This window comes from Archocentrus centrarchus, chromosome 14 (genome assembly GCF_007364275.1).
Source record: "Archocentrus centrarchus isolate MPI-CPG fArcCen1 chromosome 14, fArcCen1, whole genome shotgun sequence".
NCBI lineage: Eukaryota > Metazoa > Chordata > Actinopteri > Cichliformes > Cichlidae > Archocentrus > Archocentrus centrarchus.
The window spans coordinates 24046679-24063938 of record NC_044359.1 but is presented as its reverse complement, the minus strand read 5'-3'; the positions used below and the strand labels follow the sequence as shown (position 1 = coordinate 24063938).

The 17260-nt window shown below is 40.0% G+C and overlaps 1 protein-coding gene across 1 annotated transcript in view; it reads left to right on the top strand.

The window, feature by feature from the left end:
- Window positions 1–17260, top strand: part of LOC115792050 (T-lymphoma invasion and metastasis-inducing protein 1-like) — a 57803-nt gene that overhangs the window by 37165 nt on the left and 3378 nt on the right. Inside the window, exons 17-24 of the mRNA XM_030746410.1 lie at window positions 544–677; window positions 13951–14175; window positions 14510–14578; window positions 14699–14824; window positions 15033–15141; window positions 15436–15615; window positions 15763–15881; window positions 16002–16110. Coding sequence (XP_030602270.1) covers window positions 544–677; window positions 13951–14175; window positions 14510–14578; window positions 14699–14824; window positions 15033–15141; window positions 15436–15615; window positions 15763–15881; window positions 16002–16110 — 1071 coding nt within the window. The remainder of the gene's footprint in view (window positions 1–543; window positions 678–13950; window positions 14176–14509; window positions 14579–14698; window positions 14825–15032; window positions 15142–15435; window positions 15616–15762; window positions 15882–16001; window positions 16111–17260) is intronic.

The following is a 17260-nucleotide window of genomic DNA, read 5'->3' as shown; positions in this document are numbered from 1 at the left end:
GCAGTATGAATATTAATATGAATCCTTCAGCAGCGTGGAGCTGTCATCGTGGAGGATATGCCATATGCAAAGGGTCAGAGGAGGAGGAGGAGGGGGGGGACACTTTAGCAGCCAGATGGAGGTTATTGATGATGTCATGCTTTGAGGACACAGGTGTACACAAGAGTTCTCCAGCACAGAGGAGACTTTAAAATGGAAGGAATAATAACTAATTTGAATATACAGTGATATCATAATAAACACTGAGGGTATAAAAATCATTTATTGCTATATTTTTTTTTTTTTGTTACTTTAAACACGAGGATGCTATTAAATTAATTTAACATGGAAAAGGGCATGCCTACTTGTTACCTTTTCAAAGTCAGCCCAGGCCCAGACTTTTAAAACAAATGCAGATGAAGTGCACAAACTAAAGCAGGTTGGTTTTTGGATTTAATAACAGAAACAATTACTGGCAATCATTAAAGCTGTAAACATTTTATAAACAGGCCTATATGTCTGCATGTTCTTACAGTCAGTTTTGCCTCTTGTCTCTTTTTGTAGAAGACATCCTGGATGATGTGTCAGGTTTGACACTGGAGAGCCCGGATGAGACTTTGGAGGAAGAACCTTGTCTGTCCCTTCAGAGCCATGGAGATCACCAGGAAGATAAAGCTTGCACTGGGACTGGACACAAAGTAAGATGTGGCTTACAAAGCCAAAGTTTTACACGCCAAGTAAAAATTCATACATGCAACACAAAAGGGGATTAACTGTTTAGCCCGACAGTGGATGGAGTGTGGTGCTCTGTATTGTGTCAGATGTGTTGCTGCAGTCAAAGACAGAGTGGCAGCTTTGGTCTTGGTTTTCTTAGTTTTTGATTTTTGCATTAACCCTCTTTCAGTCTGACATCTTCAGGGACATTGTGTTTCTTTCTTACTCTTTCATGTCAGTCAGGAAAGGAAAACGCTATGATTTGGTCAACAGTCCAACACAGGGTGGATTTATGTTTGAACAAACTGCAGCAGTCGCTTTGCTTTCATGTTTTATATTGGAACACTTTGGCATGGCTAATTCCAAACACAGCGGGTAAAAAAAAATCCAGAATCAGTGCTGGAGGTATGTTTTGGTATATATTTTGCTACAAGTTTGACATCTTAAAAAAAAAAAAAAAAAAAAAAAAAAACTCAAATTAGTTTGTACTACATAAAAGACTTAAAGAGAATAAAATAACACTAAAGTCAAAATTACATATACAAAAAGGTGCGTGTAAAATGCTACATAACAAAACAGCAGTGTTGCTGTTTTTGCAAAACTCTCATGAAGTGTTATAGTATAGAAGTCCTTATTCATTTCTTGAGGCATGCAGCGTATTTGTCCAGAAGAATTCATGTTTGAGTGTTTGTCTCCCTCTCTGTGTGAATAATTTATTACCTCAATTCCCAGAATATCCCAGAACATAGTTTTGCCTCAGATAACTGTACAAACTCACAATTATGTTGTTTCTGGTAAGTACAGTGGTGTTCAGCTACATGACGATTTAATGAGCTGGTGGTTTACCAATGTATGCCAGTCCACATGAATATTTAAATACGTATGTGAAGCCTGACCCCCCCCTTTAGTTTATATTTTTCCCATATGGGGGTCACTGAAAAACTGTGAAGTGACATAGTTGACAGTGATCTGGTGGGTAGTTTCCAGAGGGGATGGGGCAAAGTCTATCCTCACAGGTTCTTTTTTTTTTTTTTTTTTTTTCTTGTTGTGTGATCCTGGTAACTTTTCAAACAAAGACAAGAAGTGTATAACTTGTCCAGCACAAGTGCCCAGTCGTTACACCATATTCTAGTCATAATACACAGTACCAGTCAAACGTTTGGACACACCTCCTCATTCAATGTTTTTTTTTTTTTTTTTTTTTTTTTCTTCTTTTTTTTTTTTTTCCTACATTGTAAATTAACACTGAAATCTTCCAGACTATGAAGGAACACCATAAGGAATCATGTAGTAAGTGTTAAACAAACCAAAATATGTTTCAGATTTTAGATTCTTCACAGTCGGCACCTTTTACTTTTATTACAGCTTTGCACACTCTTGGCATTCTCTCAGTTTCATGAGGTAATCACCTGAAATGGTTTTCCAAGTGTCTTGAAGGAGTTCCCAGAGGTGCCGAGAACTTGTTGGCTGCTTTGCCTTCACTCTGCAGTCAAACTTAGCCCAAACCATCTCAGTTGGGCTCAGATCAGGTCTTTCTTGGTCAAACAGCCCTCACATAGCCTGGAGGTGTGTTTGGGGTCATTGTCCTGTGGAAAAACAAATGGTGGTCCCACTAAGTGCAAACTGGATGGGATTGCATGACGCTGCAGAATGCTGTGGTAGCTATGCTGGTTAAGTGTCACTTTGTGCTCCTTGGCCCAATCCATTCTCTTTCTCTTGTTGTTCTTCCTTAGAAGTGGCTTCTTGGCAGCAATTTGACCACAAAGTCCAGATTTACAGTCTTCTCTGAACAGTTGATGTTGAGATGTGTGTGTGTGTGTGTGTGTGTGTGTGTGTGTGTGTGCTGCTTGAACTCTGTGAAGCATTTAGTTGAGCTCTTATCTGGGAAGGGGGGAGGTGCAACATGTGGTTTCTGCCATAATGTGGATTAGTACATTACTCATAGGGCTATTCACTGTATACCAGCTCTCCCTCTTCACAACACAACTGATGGTCATATTAGTGGAATATAGTCTACATTCTTCTATCTTTTAATTAGTCTCTGCACTGTATATTTTGTAATTTTGTAATATTGTGCTATAGTTATAGCTCTAATATCTCTGTATATTTGCAATTTGTATACTTGTATATTGTCTTATAGTTTTTATACTTATTTGTTTTTTTTTTTTCTGTAAGCACGAAGTACCGCAGCAATTTCCTAATGCTGTGAACCTGTTCACCCATATGGCAATAAAAACCTTCTGATTCTGATGGTCTCAAACACATTAACAGAGCAGGAAATTCAAGAAATTAACTCTTGACAAGGCACAGCTGTTAACTTAACGTACTGTTTTAAAACTGTAATCATAACCATATTCTTACTCCAACAACAGTTTTATATGGTGCTGACAACATATTGTATGGCAGGGGTATATTCATGGCAAAATGTGGTGTGTGTGTGTGTGTGCGCGTGCCTATGTCTCAGCACATGAGCAGATGTGTGTACAGTACGTGCTGGATGTGAGTGAGTGTGTGTGTGTGTGTGTGTGTGTGTGTGTGTGTGTGTGTGTGTGTGCGCGCGCTGGAACACTAAATTGGAGACAGGTGAGTGAACAGCATCACTTTCTAATTAGGGCCCGAGCACGAACTGTGCGAAGGCCCTATTGTAATTGCTTCGTTTATTATTATTATTTTTTTTTTTTTTTTTTTTTTTTTATTATTCAGGCAAATGAATTGGCTTTTTGGGGGCTTTATCATATTCAAAAACTCATGAAACTTTGCACATGCGTCACACCTGGTGAAAATTTAAGTATTTTAATGGGCTCGGGCAAGGGCGCGCCCAAATGGCTCGCTAGCGCCTAGCGCCCCCTAAACTGGAGCCCCACCGCTGTGTTTCACGTACATGAATGAAACTTCATACACATGTATATCATGTCCAGGCGCACAAAAAACCCTCTTGGAGCCATGCCCTAAACCCAACAGGAAGTCCGCCATTTTTAATTAATTATGCAAATTTGACGATTTGCAGTCCTCACACTTTTTCTAATAACTCAGACGTTTTACACCTTATCATCTTCATATTTGGTTTGTCTAACCTACACCCCCAGGGGAATCTAAATCTCGAAAATGGTGAGTTTTTGCCAAGGGGGAGGGGTCCTTATGCCCCTTTGAACTTTGATCATTCGCCATGACATTTTGATTGCCTCTCATTCATACCTACATGATCCAATGTGCATCAAACTTCTCCAGTAGGATGAGGGTGCCCCCCTGAACACATACATATGACAATATTTAATATCAGTCGCAGCGCCACCTAGTGGGAACAGGAAATGCCATATTTTACACTTGGAGGTCCAGCTCCAAGGCGGTTTAGCAGAACCATCTCAAATTTCACCTGGAAAGCCTTAAGAAGTTGGACTTACTGTGTTTTCAAAACTGTGAGTTTTTGACAAAAGGCCGTGACCCTTATGGGACGGCAAAGTTTGATGATTCGCCATGAACACAAAAATGGCTGTAACTCAAAGCCAACTTGCCCAATCTGGCTCAAACTTCAGTGGTGTGATAAGCACCCTGTCCTGAACACACTGATATGCATAAAGTCCATAAACGTTAGAGCGCCGCCTAGTGGCAGCTCGGAATATCTTAAAATAGCAAGTTTTTTGAGTAGCCCCGGAGCTACGTTTTATCTACATGTATGAAAATGTACAGGCTTGTGTAGCATCCTAAGACGTACAAAAAAGTCTCTTAGACCCATACCCCAAACCCTACAGGAAGTCGGCCATCTTCAATTGAAGGTGTCAATTTTTGCGATTTCCACGCCTGCTATTTGAATGAACTCGTCCTAGGGCATTTCACCCACTGACACCAAATTGGCTCCAGATCATCTACACAAGTAGCCCATCAAATATTGTGGAAATCTTTAAAAAATATTAAACGGCCTTGTCACACCAGGCCATTAAATTTGGCCTTTGTTTTTCTCCCTCACCACCAAAATTGTTTGTGCACTTGTTCGCACATGCTTTGTCTGATCAGGCTGAAAATTTAATCACTCATGTACACACCCAGGCTGAATCCATAACTACAGATTCAAGACTGTAGGCGCAATAGCGCCCCCTACAGAAGCAAATGAAAATTTGTATGACCGTCCACAGAATTAGTTTTGCTCTGAAATACATGAAATATCTTTCACCATTCCTTACAAAATCCTCATCTATTTGATAAGCCTCCTGCCCTGAACACATTGATATGCATAAAGTCCATAAACGTTAGAGCGCCCCCTACTGGCAGCTTTAAATATCATAATATACCATGTTTTTTAGCTAGCCCCTGAGTTACATTTTATCTACAGCTCTGAAATTTTGCACACTCATGTAACATCCTAAGACATACAAAAAAGTCTCTTGGAGCCATACTCCAAACCCTACAGGAAGTCCAGCATCTTCAATTGAAAGTGTCAATTTTTGCCATTTTCAGGCCTGCTATTTGAATGAACTCCTCCTAGGGCATTTCACCCAGTGAGACCAAATTGGCTCCACATCATCTAGACAAACAGCCCATCAAAAAAGTCAATCAGACCCATGCCCTATTTTGCATGCTGGAGCCGTGACCACACCCCCAAATATTCCATTGCGTCTATGCCGAGAGCAAAAGATACCTTTTCCTATAAAAGAATTCAACTTTCTAGAGACCCATCACGATCACAAAACCTCCGAGTGCGGCACGGGTCGACGAGCGCCACAGGTCGACGCGCGCGGAGTGCGAGGGCCCGATATCACCGCTTGCGGTTTTAATTAAGATTATGTCTGGTGTGATCAGGGTCGGCGCGGTGATCGCTGGGACAGGCCGTGTGCCAGCCACTCTCCCTTTGATACGGTTGTCACTTCCATTACCATGGCAGCATCTGATAGCCAGTAACCACCGGAAACATTTTTTTTTTTTTGTACCACTGTTGATTGCCTTGGCATGAACAAAGATGAGGAAAGGAAAGGGACATTACTGTGTTCTCTCCTCATTTTGTGTCAGTGAGCTTCAGTCTGGAGGGAGAACTAACGTGTGAGGTCAGATGCAGCTTCAGTATAGACTCGGTCCTGTTGGGCAGTAGCGGTTCTATGACTCCAATGTGCCATTATTTGTTGAAAGCAAAGTTTGAGAAGAGGGAGAAATGCTGAAAGGCTTGCCAGGATGGCTTCATATAGAGGGGAGTACTTGAGTCTCATTTGGAACCCATGATGCAAAGCTTTCTTAAACTCTGCAGAGTCTTTAATTGATATTGAAAACTGCTTTGCTATTTTAAGCTCACAGTGGTTCTTCATGCTGGAAGAAGTCCTTCTGATCCAACTCTTTTCATCTGAGTTAATTAAAAGAAAACCCAAAATGCACCATGCAGGTTTTTTTTTTTTTTTTTTTTTTTAATAAAACAAATTCTTGAAGATGTCCATCTTAATTTTAATAGTTAATTTTATGCATTGGTGCCAGTGCCAGAGACACAACATATTGCTTTATAAAGAAGAGAAGCATTATTGCTGAACTTTATGACATGAGAGCAAATACGTTGTAGGTCTGAAGACTTGGCTTGAAACCCTAAGAGCTCCAACTCATCTGACTCCACACAGCGAGACAGTATAAACAGGACCACTGCTGATCTAGTTTCCTCAACATGGTCTGCCATTATGACTACATAACAAACAGGAAATAACCTCCAGGATGCAAGTATGTTTCTATGTCAAGGATCACAAGATGTGTTTGCAATCAAAAACCTGAGAGGATTCATCACAAGATGCAGACTCCTGGGTGAGGAAGCACTCTGTAAACATGTGAAAAAAGGAAAGTGGTGGAGTTATGGAGCAAAAAATTAAACCAACTTAAGAACAGCTTCAAAATGATGGGAAAAGGAAGGTGTGGAGGAAGCTATCAACTAGAAATACGGAACATCACCTATCCTACATGGTGGTGTTTCTGTTATTGACGACATCTCATGAAAGTAAGAGTATCAATACAGAGAAGTACAGTAGCACTCTGCATCTTTTTGTCTTCTAAAGCCCTAAATGTTTGATAGTATTTCTTAAAAGACCTTTATCAGCCTCACAGCCTGGAGTATAAATGCATACCTGCTCAGACTGCAGAACCTGCAAAGTCTGGATTTGTGTATAAGGGGTGGGAAAAAAAATATTTGCAGCAACCCAGTAAACCAGAATAGGATCCAAGTGTTAACAAAACTCTGAAAGTTGATGATCTTCATCTCACCTTTGTGTCTCTCACCTCATGCTCTCTAACATGAGCTGTCCGATTTGTGCCCTAATTTCCATCTGCTGCTCTTCCAGCCCTGCTTTTTCCATCGCTTCCTTTCATCTTTATCTTTCTGGTGTCCCTGATTTTCTTGGATCTTTGATTTACTGTCATATTTTCCTAATTGAGAGCAACAATGTGTCTGTGTCCTGTTTCAGATGTGAGAGCTTTTTTTTTTTTTTTTTTCTCTTTGTCCTTCTGATCACCCAATCCCCTCATCTGCTGTCCCTTTGTTTTGAATGCCTTTTTCTTTCCTCCTGTCCTAGTTTTATTCTGATCTTAGGTCTTTTACCACCCTCCTCCTCACAAAACCCCCTGCTGTTCATTACCATAAACAACATGAGGCTGCCACTGGCACTTAAAACAGCTCGCTCCCTTAGCTCTCCAGCCGGCTGTGAGCACTGACCTTAGCCTGAACACTTGGATGCTTTCTTTTGTCAACAAAAACAATCCAGACTTGCCACAGACTAAACTGGCATTTTAAACACACACACACACACACACACACACACACACACACACACACACACACACACACACACACACACACACTATTTGTCCTTTATGTTGATCAGCCTTTTGTTTCTCAGTTCTCCTCTTTGGAAAAGCTTCGAAGTGCTGAGGATTGCGTCTTACCTCATTTCACCCAGTGCCTGCGGTGCCATGGTGGCAGAGGAGTGAGGAAAATGAGGCAAAGTGGGACAATTTTAATTATCCCCACATTCTAATTACTCCATTCTCCACAGTGTTTCACATCATTTAGTGGAGATAAATGAGTGTCTGGCTAGCCGGAGGAGATGGAAATGTTCATTATTTTAGACAAAGCGCGGAACAACCTCCCCAGTATGATAAACCGACCGGAGAATAAAACTGCGATTTCTCAGGATAACAGTGATGTAGAGATGTCGGTGATTGCTAGTGTTCTCCAAGGTGTAGTCAGCTTCACTGACAAGTGTGGCGATAATTTACAAATGTCTAACAGTTTGACTTCAGGGGATTTGAAATAGAAAATGCATTATTCAGTGTGTGAAGGGTGGGGAACAACTTTCATCAAGGTTTGTTCTGATTGACTCCTGATATAATTTGAGCTAGTTATTTGCAGTTTGTGCATTTTAAAAAATTTTTTTTAATATAGTTAATGTCTTCTGGCAACTACAAATTAATAAGGGTCATAAGTCTTTAGCCTCTTTTGCCTCCAATCAGGTCCTTCCATCTTTGTCTGACATGTTGCTGTCCTACCACAGCTTTCCACTGGAGGGAGCACTGTGCTGATTTATGAAGCCTGTAAGGCAGCAATAATCTTTACAAAGTCAACACTGAGGATGCAGACATAAGATCAGTTTGAATGCTTGAGTGTTAATTTAGAATATTTCCGTAATCACAGACTAATGAATGGCATTCCTTCTGATAATGCCTACAATTTTAAATTAGTTAAAATGTACGCAACTTAATCCTCTTACGTTGTTGTTGTTGTTGTTGTTGTTAAACCTGGGTGGTTGCTACTGTTTTAAGGAATAAAGTGCCTCTAACTTTTTTCACCCATTATAACTTTGAGTTGGAGGGTGAATCTTGTAGTTTGCAAATCCACTGCTCCAAAGTCGAAATGTTCCTGCACAGATTTGTGAAGACTCGTGTCATAACATAATCACCCTTTCACTTCAGATTAAATGATTTAAGCCTCTCTGTGTATATCCCGTCATTCCTCATAGGGATTTATGGATTTGCATGTTTTCCTGATATCCGATGAAACTGAACTTCAAGACGCATCCTCGCTTCCTTTCCCTTCCCTCCCTCCTCTCTGTGTTCAAATATTGACAAGTACATGCCTGCTCCTTTTAGAGGAACACTGCCCAAGGAGGCAGAAGAGTCCCTTCAATAAGAATTGATATACAGAAATCTATTGATATAGAGATCTAGAGACATCGATAGAAAGATTCACTTTTGTGCATGTCGGAATTCAATGCATAACTGTATAATGAGGTGTATGTGTGTGATGTGCTTCTGTATGCCAAGTATGTGGATGTGAGTAATCTCTGTTTACCTTGGCTCTGGCTCAGCATGGTTTCAGCTGATGGGCGTGAGAGCAGGTTTATGCTTGTCTTCACGCTCCTCTTTTATGCTGTACTTTCCTCCCTCTGTTCTGGAAGGTGAGTCAAGGATATGGTACATTTAGTTAAGATATGTCTCTGTGGTAATAAGGAATGCATGTACTGGACTTATTAAAGAGAAAGTACTTATTCACATTTTTTTCTCTAAGTGTTAATACACGTAGGGTTAAAGTTTTGTTTTGTAGGGCTTTGAGTATATATGTATTGTTTGTAGACTATAATCATTTTCTGCCAGTTCTTTTATTCTTTTTTTAAATGATTAACACACATTCTTTCCACGGTTAGGGGTAGTAAGTCCATCTATGTTTAGGAAGCTCTTATTCTGGGCTGTACAGCGTGAAGCTTATTTCTTGGAAATGGTAAAAACTGGTTTCACTACAGACTGCATACTGGGTGCATGAGGGCAGTTATGTTTTCGGAGTTGGTGTCCAGATGTGTTCTTTGATCATGTAATTATTCTAAGAATAATTGCATTATGCTCCTCTGGGAATTTCAGAAACCCATTTCGAAACATGAGCGCGAGCTTAAATACATTTAACTTTGTTCAGTAAGGCTGCTGTCCTTCTCAGATGTAGTGACACGAGTCTTTCTCGGCTGTGATGGGGGAGGAGGCAGATGCCTGTTGGAGTGTTTGGAGTGTTCACCACCCACTGCCTCTTCAGCACCCATTCTCTCCTCCCTCCTTTCTCCTCCCATCTTTTCTTACATCCCTCATGAGGGTGTGAGGTTTGATCTTGTTGTTTAACGTTGTATTCGACACCACCGCTACTGCGCTCAAACACCTGGACAGAAAAGGTAGAGATATACAGGGCAAAGAAGAGAGTGGAGTCTGGGAGACAGGGGAGCATGCAGAGACAGCTGGTGGATTGGAAAAAGAGAGAGTGATTGGATAGACGCTGTAGGATAAGGTGACATGGGAGCGCTGTTGTTCATTGCAATCTGTTCTATTCAATCTGCCTAATGACCTATTTGTTCAGCTGCCCCAGTAATGATTTTAGCGGCTGCAGTGTTTTGTAGCGCATGGTGAGTGTTGAATTGTAGGCATTTCCTTTAACACTTCTGATCAGTTTAGCTGGACAAGTTCAGTAACTCTACGTTCTGCACGAGGCAGAAAAGCACAGCCTTCTGGCACAGAGTGCTGCAGAGGAATGGAAGCTATCTGGACTTGGAAAGCAGGGCAGGAAATGAAAATCTGACTTCTCGGCAGATGAAATAGATTTTTAATGAGATGTCCGCTTTTAGGAGAAGAAGAAATTCCAAACCACCGACTGAATCCATCTACGATATGCTACAGCTGGTGAGCCATGCAGTCTTGTATGTGTGCATGTGATGGGTTGTGTTTTTGGATGAGATTCTGCAAAGGTCAGTGATTATGTCATGGTATTGTACCAGCTGTGTTGAGCTTGTGCCTAGTCCAATCCCTAGTCGTACAAACCATTTTAATATTTTATGCAATTAAGTGCATGAGCTGCAGTTTTCAGACCTTTTTTTTTTAAATTTTTTTTATTTATTTTTTTAATGTTCCTGTTTTTATATTTGAGTGTAATGGGGGAATAAAGCTGTGTTGTGCTGCACAAACTAATAACTGTCATATTGTACATTAGAATCTGAAATCAAAGTTCACAATTGTTTGTTTGCAGGTTATTTAAACAATCATTGAATCAGATTAGTTATGCACATCAGTTTTAATATGTCACTAAGGTTGCCAGTATGAAACTTAGTTATTGGTCATGGTGCAGCATCTTCCCATTCTTCTTCTTCTTCTTCTTCTTCTTCCTCTGTCTCCACCATCTCTTGTCATCTGTCTCTGCCAGTGCTCCATCTGTCAATTGGGTGTCAAAGGCAAGACCTCACTTATCAGGGACAAAAGTGGCTGTGCCATTGCTCTGCTTGTTTTGTTATGAGTATCATGTTGTAACCAATACTTAGCAAACTATGAAAATTATTTGGGTGCTAGAAAAGATTCAGTAAGCCATATCAGTTTACTTGCAGTCAGATTTTTTTTTTTTTTTTTTTTTTTTTTTTTTTTTTTTTTTTTTTGGTTTATGTTCTCGTGTGTTTTTTTTTTTTTTTTTTTTTGTTTTGTTTTTTTGTTTTTTTTTTGTGACTGTAGCCAGTTTTCTTGAGCTAGTAGGAGAAATTTCAATAATCTTCCTGTCTGTCCAAGTGTGTGTTTGTGTGTTTGCCACAGTTGCAAAACTGGTTTGAATGCCCCAATGGAAAATCATGTTTGTCATTGCTGCAGTCCAGAAGGAGACAGGCATTGAATCAGTACAGACAGGCCATTTTCCCAGCTGACCAGCCATCTGTAAATCAGTCAGCAGCAGCACACAGTGAGGTGCTCTGTGGTATCACAGATTACAATATGTAAACACTTTTATTGAGCCCATACAAATGATGGGTTTTGTAATATACATTTGCAAAAGCTCTTCTATGAATAACACTGACTGCATCCCATTTAAGTAAATGATGATTGAAATGGGACTAAACCTGCTTTGTGTTGCCTATAAATAACAGATTTGAACTTGCATCATCGGATCAGCTTGACATAACTTAGTTTCTAGTGCGACCTTGTGATTTTAGTCTTTTTTTGTGCTGTAGAGTTTAAATTACCTGTAATTTTCTTTTCATTTTTTTAAAATGTTTTATAAATGATGGTTTACATGTCAATTATATTGGGGGTGGTGGGGGGGGGTGGTGGTAAAGTTTCAAAAGAAATGATGCAGTAATATCTTTAGGCAGGAGGAGTTGTAGTTTAATGAGAGTTTTGAAGTTGAAATCCTTTGTAATTGGTGTTAGAGACACTACGATTCTCACATACTCTTTTCTTATATTTCTCAGAAGAAGGCACGGTGACAGCCTGCCTGGACTTGCAAAGAAAACTATTGAACTCTGGGTTTGAATTCAGAGACGATGTTTCATTTTCAATCACAACACAACTGGGTCTGTTATCAGGTAGTTCTGGCAGCTGCTGGAAAGACGTATTACTTGAACAACATTTTATTTAATTTATATTTTCCACCTTTTGGTTTGATATCTTCCCCCACCCCCCAGGTAAGATTCTGGCAGCTGGGGTGCTGGGAAAAATGTAGTTTAAAATGAAAATTGTCATGTAAATTTTCTGTAAGTAAAATACGGAAAATTTATGGAGACAGTAGATTATAACAGTTTTAGCATTATTTTTACATGAAATCTTGTGTAATTTTACAGATTGCTTTTATTAAATTAAAGGTATTTACATGTGTAAAATCAATTAACTAATATTGTCAAACACTGTATTGTTGTTGACCACGTTAACTTTGGACTTTCCATTTGGCTGTTGTGTGCAGACAGCTTAAAAAGTAAAACTGGTAACACTGGTTCAATCATTAGCTTTGCTAGCAAACCCGCTCTCCTCTCAGCATCATGAGAGGGAAGAGATGGCTTAATAGTTAGCTGACACTGCCGGAGTAAAGAGTGCATTAAAATTGACAAACTAATGCTACTGAGCTTGAGTTTGGTATACCTGCCTTTGCAGATTCAATGGGTGTGTCCCAATTAAGGAGCTGCATCCTTGGAAGGCTGCAGCCTATGTGAACGGTCTTAATTTTAGAATGTTCACCCTTCCACGGTGCTTAAACACTGGTTGAGCTTGCAAGGTCCATTTTCTCCTCCTCTACCTTGTTCAAACTGTAAAGGGTCCATCTCCCTCCCTTGAATGTTTTCCCTTGTTGATGGCTATTTGAGAAAAGTCTTCACCTTCTCTGGCAAAAGGTTGAAAATTCCACACTGTCCCCTTGTAAGTGTCCCATAATCTGCAATGGCCTCTCTGTTTCCTTCCCCTACAGTATATTTGCTCAAGTTAACTGCTGTTGGGGGTGTGCTGCAGAGTATCCCCTGTGTCCCTTGTTTCTCTTCAGAACTAAAAATCCAAAATCTGATTGGTTGCATTATGGTTCTTTATTTAACCCTTTTCTGGTAACACTTTGTGGTCTTTGTCTGGTCTTTGTCCTTGAAGCTCAAGTCCTTTACCCTCGGAACTTGAGGGTCCTGCGCAGTATCTGAGCTCTTCCTAGGACGGTGCTATTCTGGACAGAACTCTTGCATGTTGTTCCTGATGTTTTGAGGGGGCACTGCCCCGAGTGTTCCAGTTACCACAGGGACCACTATGAGTGATGCATACACTGAGAGTCACGCCGGCTCAGACTTTGCCCAGATTAATAAGGTCTGCATCAGATGTTTGGGAACCAAGACAATCTGATAAGTGGGAAACAATGATGTGGCGTAATGTTAATAGGCATTTAACATTTCTTAACACTCATTTAATTTGTGGATATCTTAAGAATATGCATTTTTGTTTTTATTTTCCTGTAATTTTACCTATTTTGCTGATATAAAATGCACCATCTGTGAAATTACCATAGTTATACCCTTTGACACTTTTCTAATACCTGCAGATGTTGTATAGGATTGTGAGGGTTATTTATTTATCACTTTGTAAAGCCACATTTGCTGCTGATCATTACTGAGCAAGTTCTAAGGGTAATATCAGACAGTGCTGGTCTTTATAGTTTGAGGAAAAACAGTGGGAGCGAGCCCCTTATTTTCTTGTCTTCTACCAATTGAATCTGGCAGGTCTGTTCATGTTTGGCATTTCTGATACAGATATGTAGGTGGGTGTTGTCATGGCAGACTGTGCAAGAATGTGTTTTAATGTGATGTTAATGATGCATATTTTCCAGTCTGCAGTTTGTTTGAATGTTATGAATATTGGTGCATGTGTTTTAGAAATGTAATTCTCAAAATAAACCTACATCCTATAACTGATTTTTATTTAAATTTTTTTGTGAGGAGGCTTCAAAATGACCCTATAAAAATTCTGTGTGTTCTTTCTCTTTCTGTGCAGAGCACAGAGCAGGTCACCGCTTTCTGCCGTGGTCTCCACGACATGAATCCCCTCGAGTGTCCCATGTCGTCGTCCTCCTCGTCGTCTTCATCATCTCTCTCCCCGAGCCCTGTGTCAGCTTTACCACCCACAGCAGCCGCGGCCACACAGAAACAGCTCTCCCACGCAGACAAACTGCGCAAGGTCATCAATGAATTGGTGGAGACGGAGAAGACTTATGTCAAAGTGAGTACAGGCTCTCTGACGTGTTCTTCAGTCTTAAAATCGCTGTCTCGAGTCTGCCATCTCTTGAAAGTAATAATGTAGCTACAGTCTCACACTCACAAATGTTTTGCTAAGTGTGTTGCTGTGTCATAATCACTGAAATGCTTTTGTGTCATCATGAGTTATGCTGAAACCTGTAGGGGTTCTTCTTTCTATTGTTTAAAATCCTTTCTAATGACTCATTAAACAGCCTTCAAATTAATAGACACCCACACATGCCAGGCTTCATTCTTTGAGCATCTGATCACAGGCTGATTTTTTTTTTTTTTTTTTTTTAATATCCGTCTTATTTCAGGACCTGAGCTGCCTAATAGAGTGTTACTTGAAACCTTTGCGGAAAGAGAGCTTCCTAACACAGGATGAGGTACTTTTCACTCAATATTTATTATCCAACAATTAAATGATGCTGTTTAAGCCTTGGATATACATACATTCATGATTATTGCTCCTAGGTAGTATTGACAGAATGATTCCTGTGTTGTAGCTGGACGTTTTGTTCGGTAACCTCGGAGAGATGGTGGAATTCCAGGTGGAGTTTCTCCGCACGCTGGAGGATGGAATCAGATTGGTGCCAGATCTGGAGAGGCTGGAAAGGGTGGAGCAATTTAAGGTGAAGGAAGGTTGCTTTTAGCACAGATGAGGAATTTGACTACATTTTCATTTTTCTGTTTGCAGCATTGGCACCCAAACAAAACCTAGTTGAGACACTTTCTTCTTTAGCTGCCTCTCAAAATTGCCATCTCCATTTAATGTACAATACCCTCCCTTAAAAGCGGAACCATCTTATGATTGTATGGTATGCTTGTCTGTTCCTGCAGAAGGTGCTGTTCTCGTTGGGTGGTTCATTCCTTTATTATGCCGATCGCTTCAAGATTTACAGCGCCTTCTGTGCCAGTCACACCAAAGTCCCAAAGGTCCTTGCTAAAGGTAAAAACGCTCACATTCTTGCCTGATGTCAAGCATGCAGTCACCACTTACTCCTTTTAATAGTTTCACTATCTTTAATCAGTAGCTGATGGTCTAGTGTAGTAGAACTTATTTTAGTCACATGCCCTGCAGCATAACGGGAGAGCTAGCATCAGCATGCACTTTAGCAGTCACTTACTTAGTGGAAATTTTGCTTTTTCATCTTAAGTAGATCTCTCCTCGCTGCAGTGAGTCTCTCTTTTTTCCTCATCCCTTGTACAAAATAAGTCAATGCTTAAATTTCTGCTCCTCCAGCAAAGACGGATCCAGACTTCAAGGCTTTCCTGGCAGAGAGAAATCCCAGACAGCAACATTCATCCACTCTGGAGTCTTACCTGATCAAACCAATCCAAAGAGTGCTGAAGTATCCACTGTTGCTAAGGGAGCTCTACTCTCTCACTGACCCGGACAGTGAGGAACACTACCACCTGGATGGTAAGTGTCCTTTTTTGTTAGCATTTAAAACTATGGTGAAACGAAAGATCACCATATATGCTCCTGCCCCATAGAACATGGTATATTCAGGATATGGTGTTGGTGTATCTATGATCTGGTGTTATAAAAAATTTTTTTTCCATATAGTTGCAATGAAGGCCATGAACAAGGTTGCAAGTCACATCAATGAGATGCAAAAGCTTCATGAAGAGTACGGAGCTGTTTTTGACCAGCTCATCAATGAGCAGACTGCTGATAAAAAAGAGGTAACACGCATTAAGGTGTTGGTCTTAAGCCCAGTAAATGATCACAGGACTCGGCTGCTTTTTTTTAAAACGTGCTTTATTTTATTTATTTATTTTTTTTAAAACTTCTTTGTACCACAGGTGGCTGACCTCTCGATGGGGGATCTTTTACTACATTCTACTGTGGCGTGGATCAACCCTCCAGCCTCATTGGTTAAGAGCAAAAAGGACCCCGATTTAGCTGCTTTTGGTATGGCTTAATGTGGATTTTGTTGTTTTTAAAAATCAGCTGGCCCAGAATAACTTCTTACATAAGACAGGGATTTACTTCAGATGTGATATAGGCTCCATAAAATTAGAATTTGTTGCACTGGTGTTTGGTTTGATCACAAACTCAAGCTGATTAAACTGTTTACATTTTGAGTTATGATGGGTTTCATTTCCAGCCTCAACTGTTCTTTATGAATAATTAAAGAACAGTTGATGATGCAGGTTTTTGTATCTTTTATGCACAGGATTGGTCAAAACCCTGTATAAATCAAAGCATGGCAAATTCTTATGGCACAGACTCGGCTATGGCCATGTTTTTATATTCAGTAGATGACATTCAGCAGAACAGGCACCATTAATGGAAATCAACACCCACCTAAGGGACTGCAAATGGAAAAAAATCACTAAGTCACATTTACATAATGGATCCAAGTACTCATACTAATTAATGCACTGTCCTGTTTTAAATTGGATAGGAGTAAGATTATTAATTCAGTGCCACTGAAAACTACTTAACTTGTAACTTTTCTTAACTTCCTTTTACTTTTCACAGCTACAGCTTCTCTGTAGCAACATAAAAGGGTTTATAGAAATGCAGAGAGACATTATTGATCCCAAAGGAAATTAGGGATGATTTGACAACTCATTGACTTGATCAACACCCAATACACTGGGGAAGTTCCAGGAGCTTAGAGTAGATATAACTGACTGAAGATTAATACAACTCAAGAATATCTCTTGGAGTAAACTGTAAAACTCAGCTGAGTAGATGGATTCAGTCCAGTCAACACCTGTACTGATTGATAAGAGGCTGAGATAAAATATGCTAGCACAGAAGAGCATTTCCAATATCCAACCATGACATTCATGGTCCTCATGAGCTTATATAAGCTTATAACAGCAGCTGCATGCACTTACATTTTTCTGAAAGAGCAATTGCACTGCATGTATGAATGTTCTGAGCTCTAGAGAATCACTTTATATTTTAACGTGAGGCTTTACTGTCAGGCTTTTGTGCTGCTGGGTGCTATTTCAGTCGGTAAAGAAATGGACCTAGTCATGCAAACACTGTTTTTTTTCCATTCTGTACTTTTTACGTGAAGTGATTATTAATGGCATGACAGCCAGTT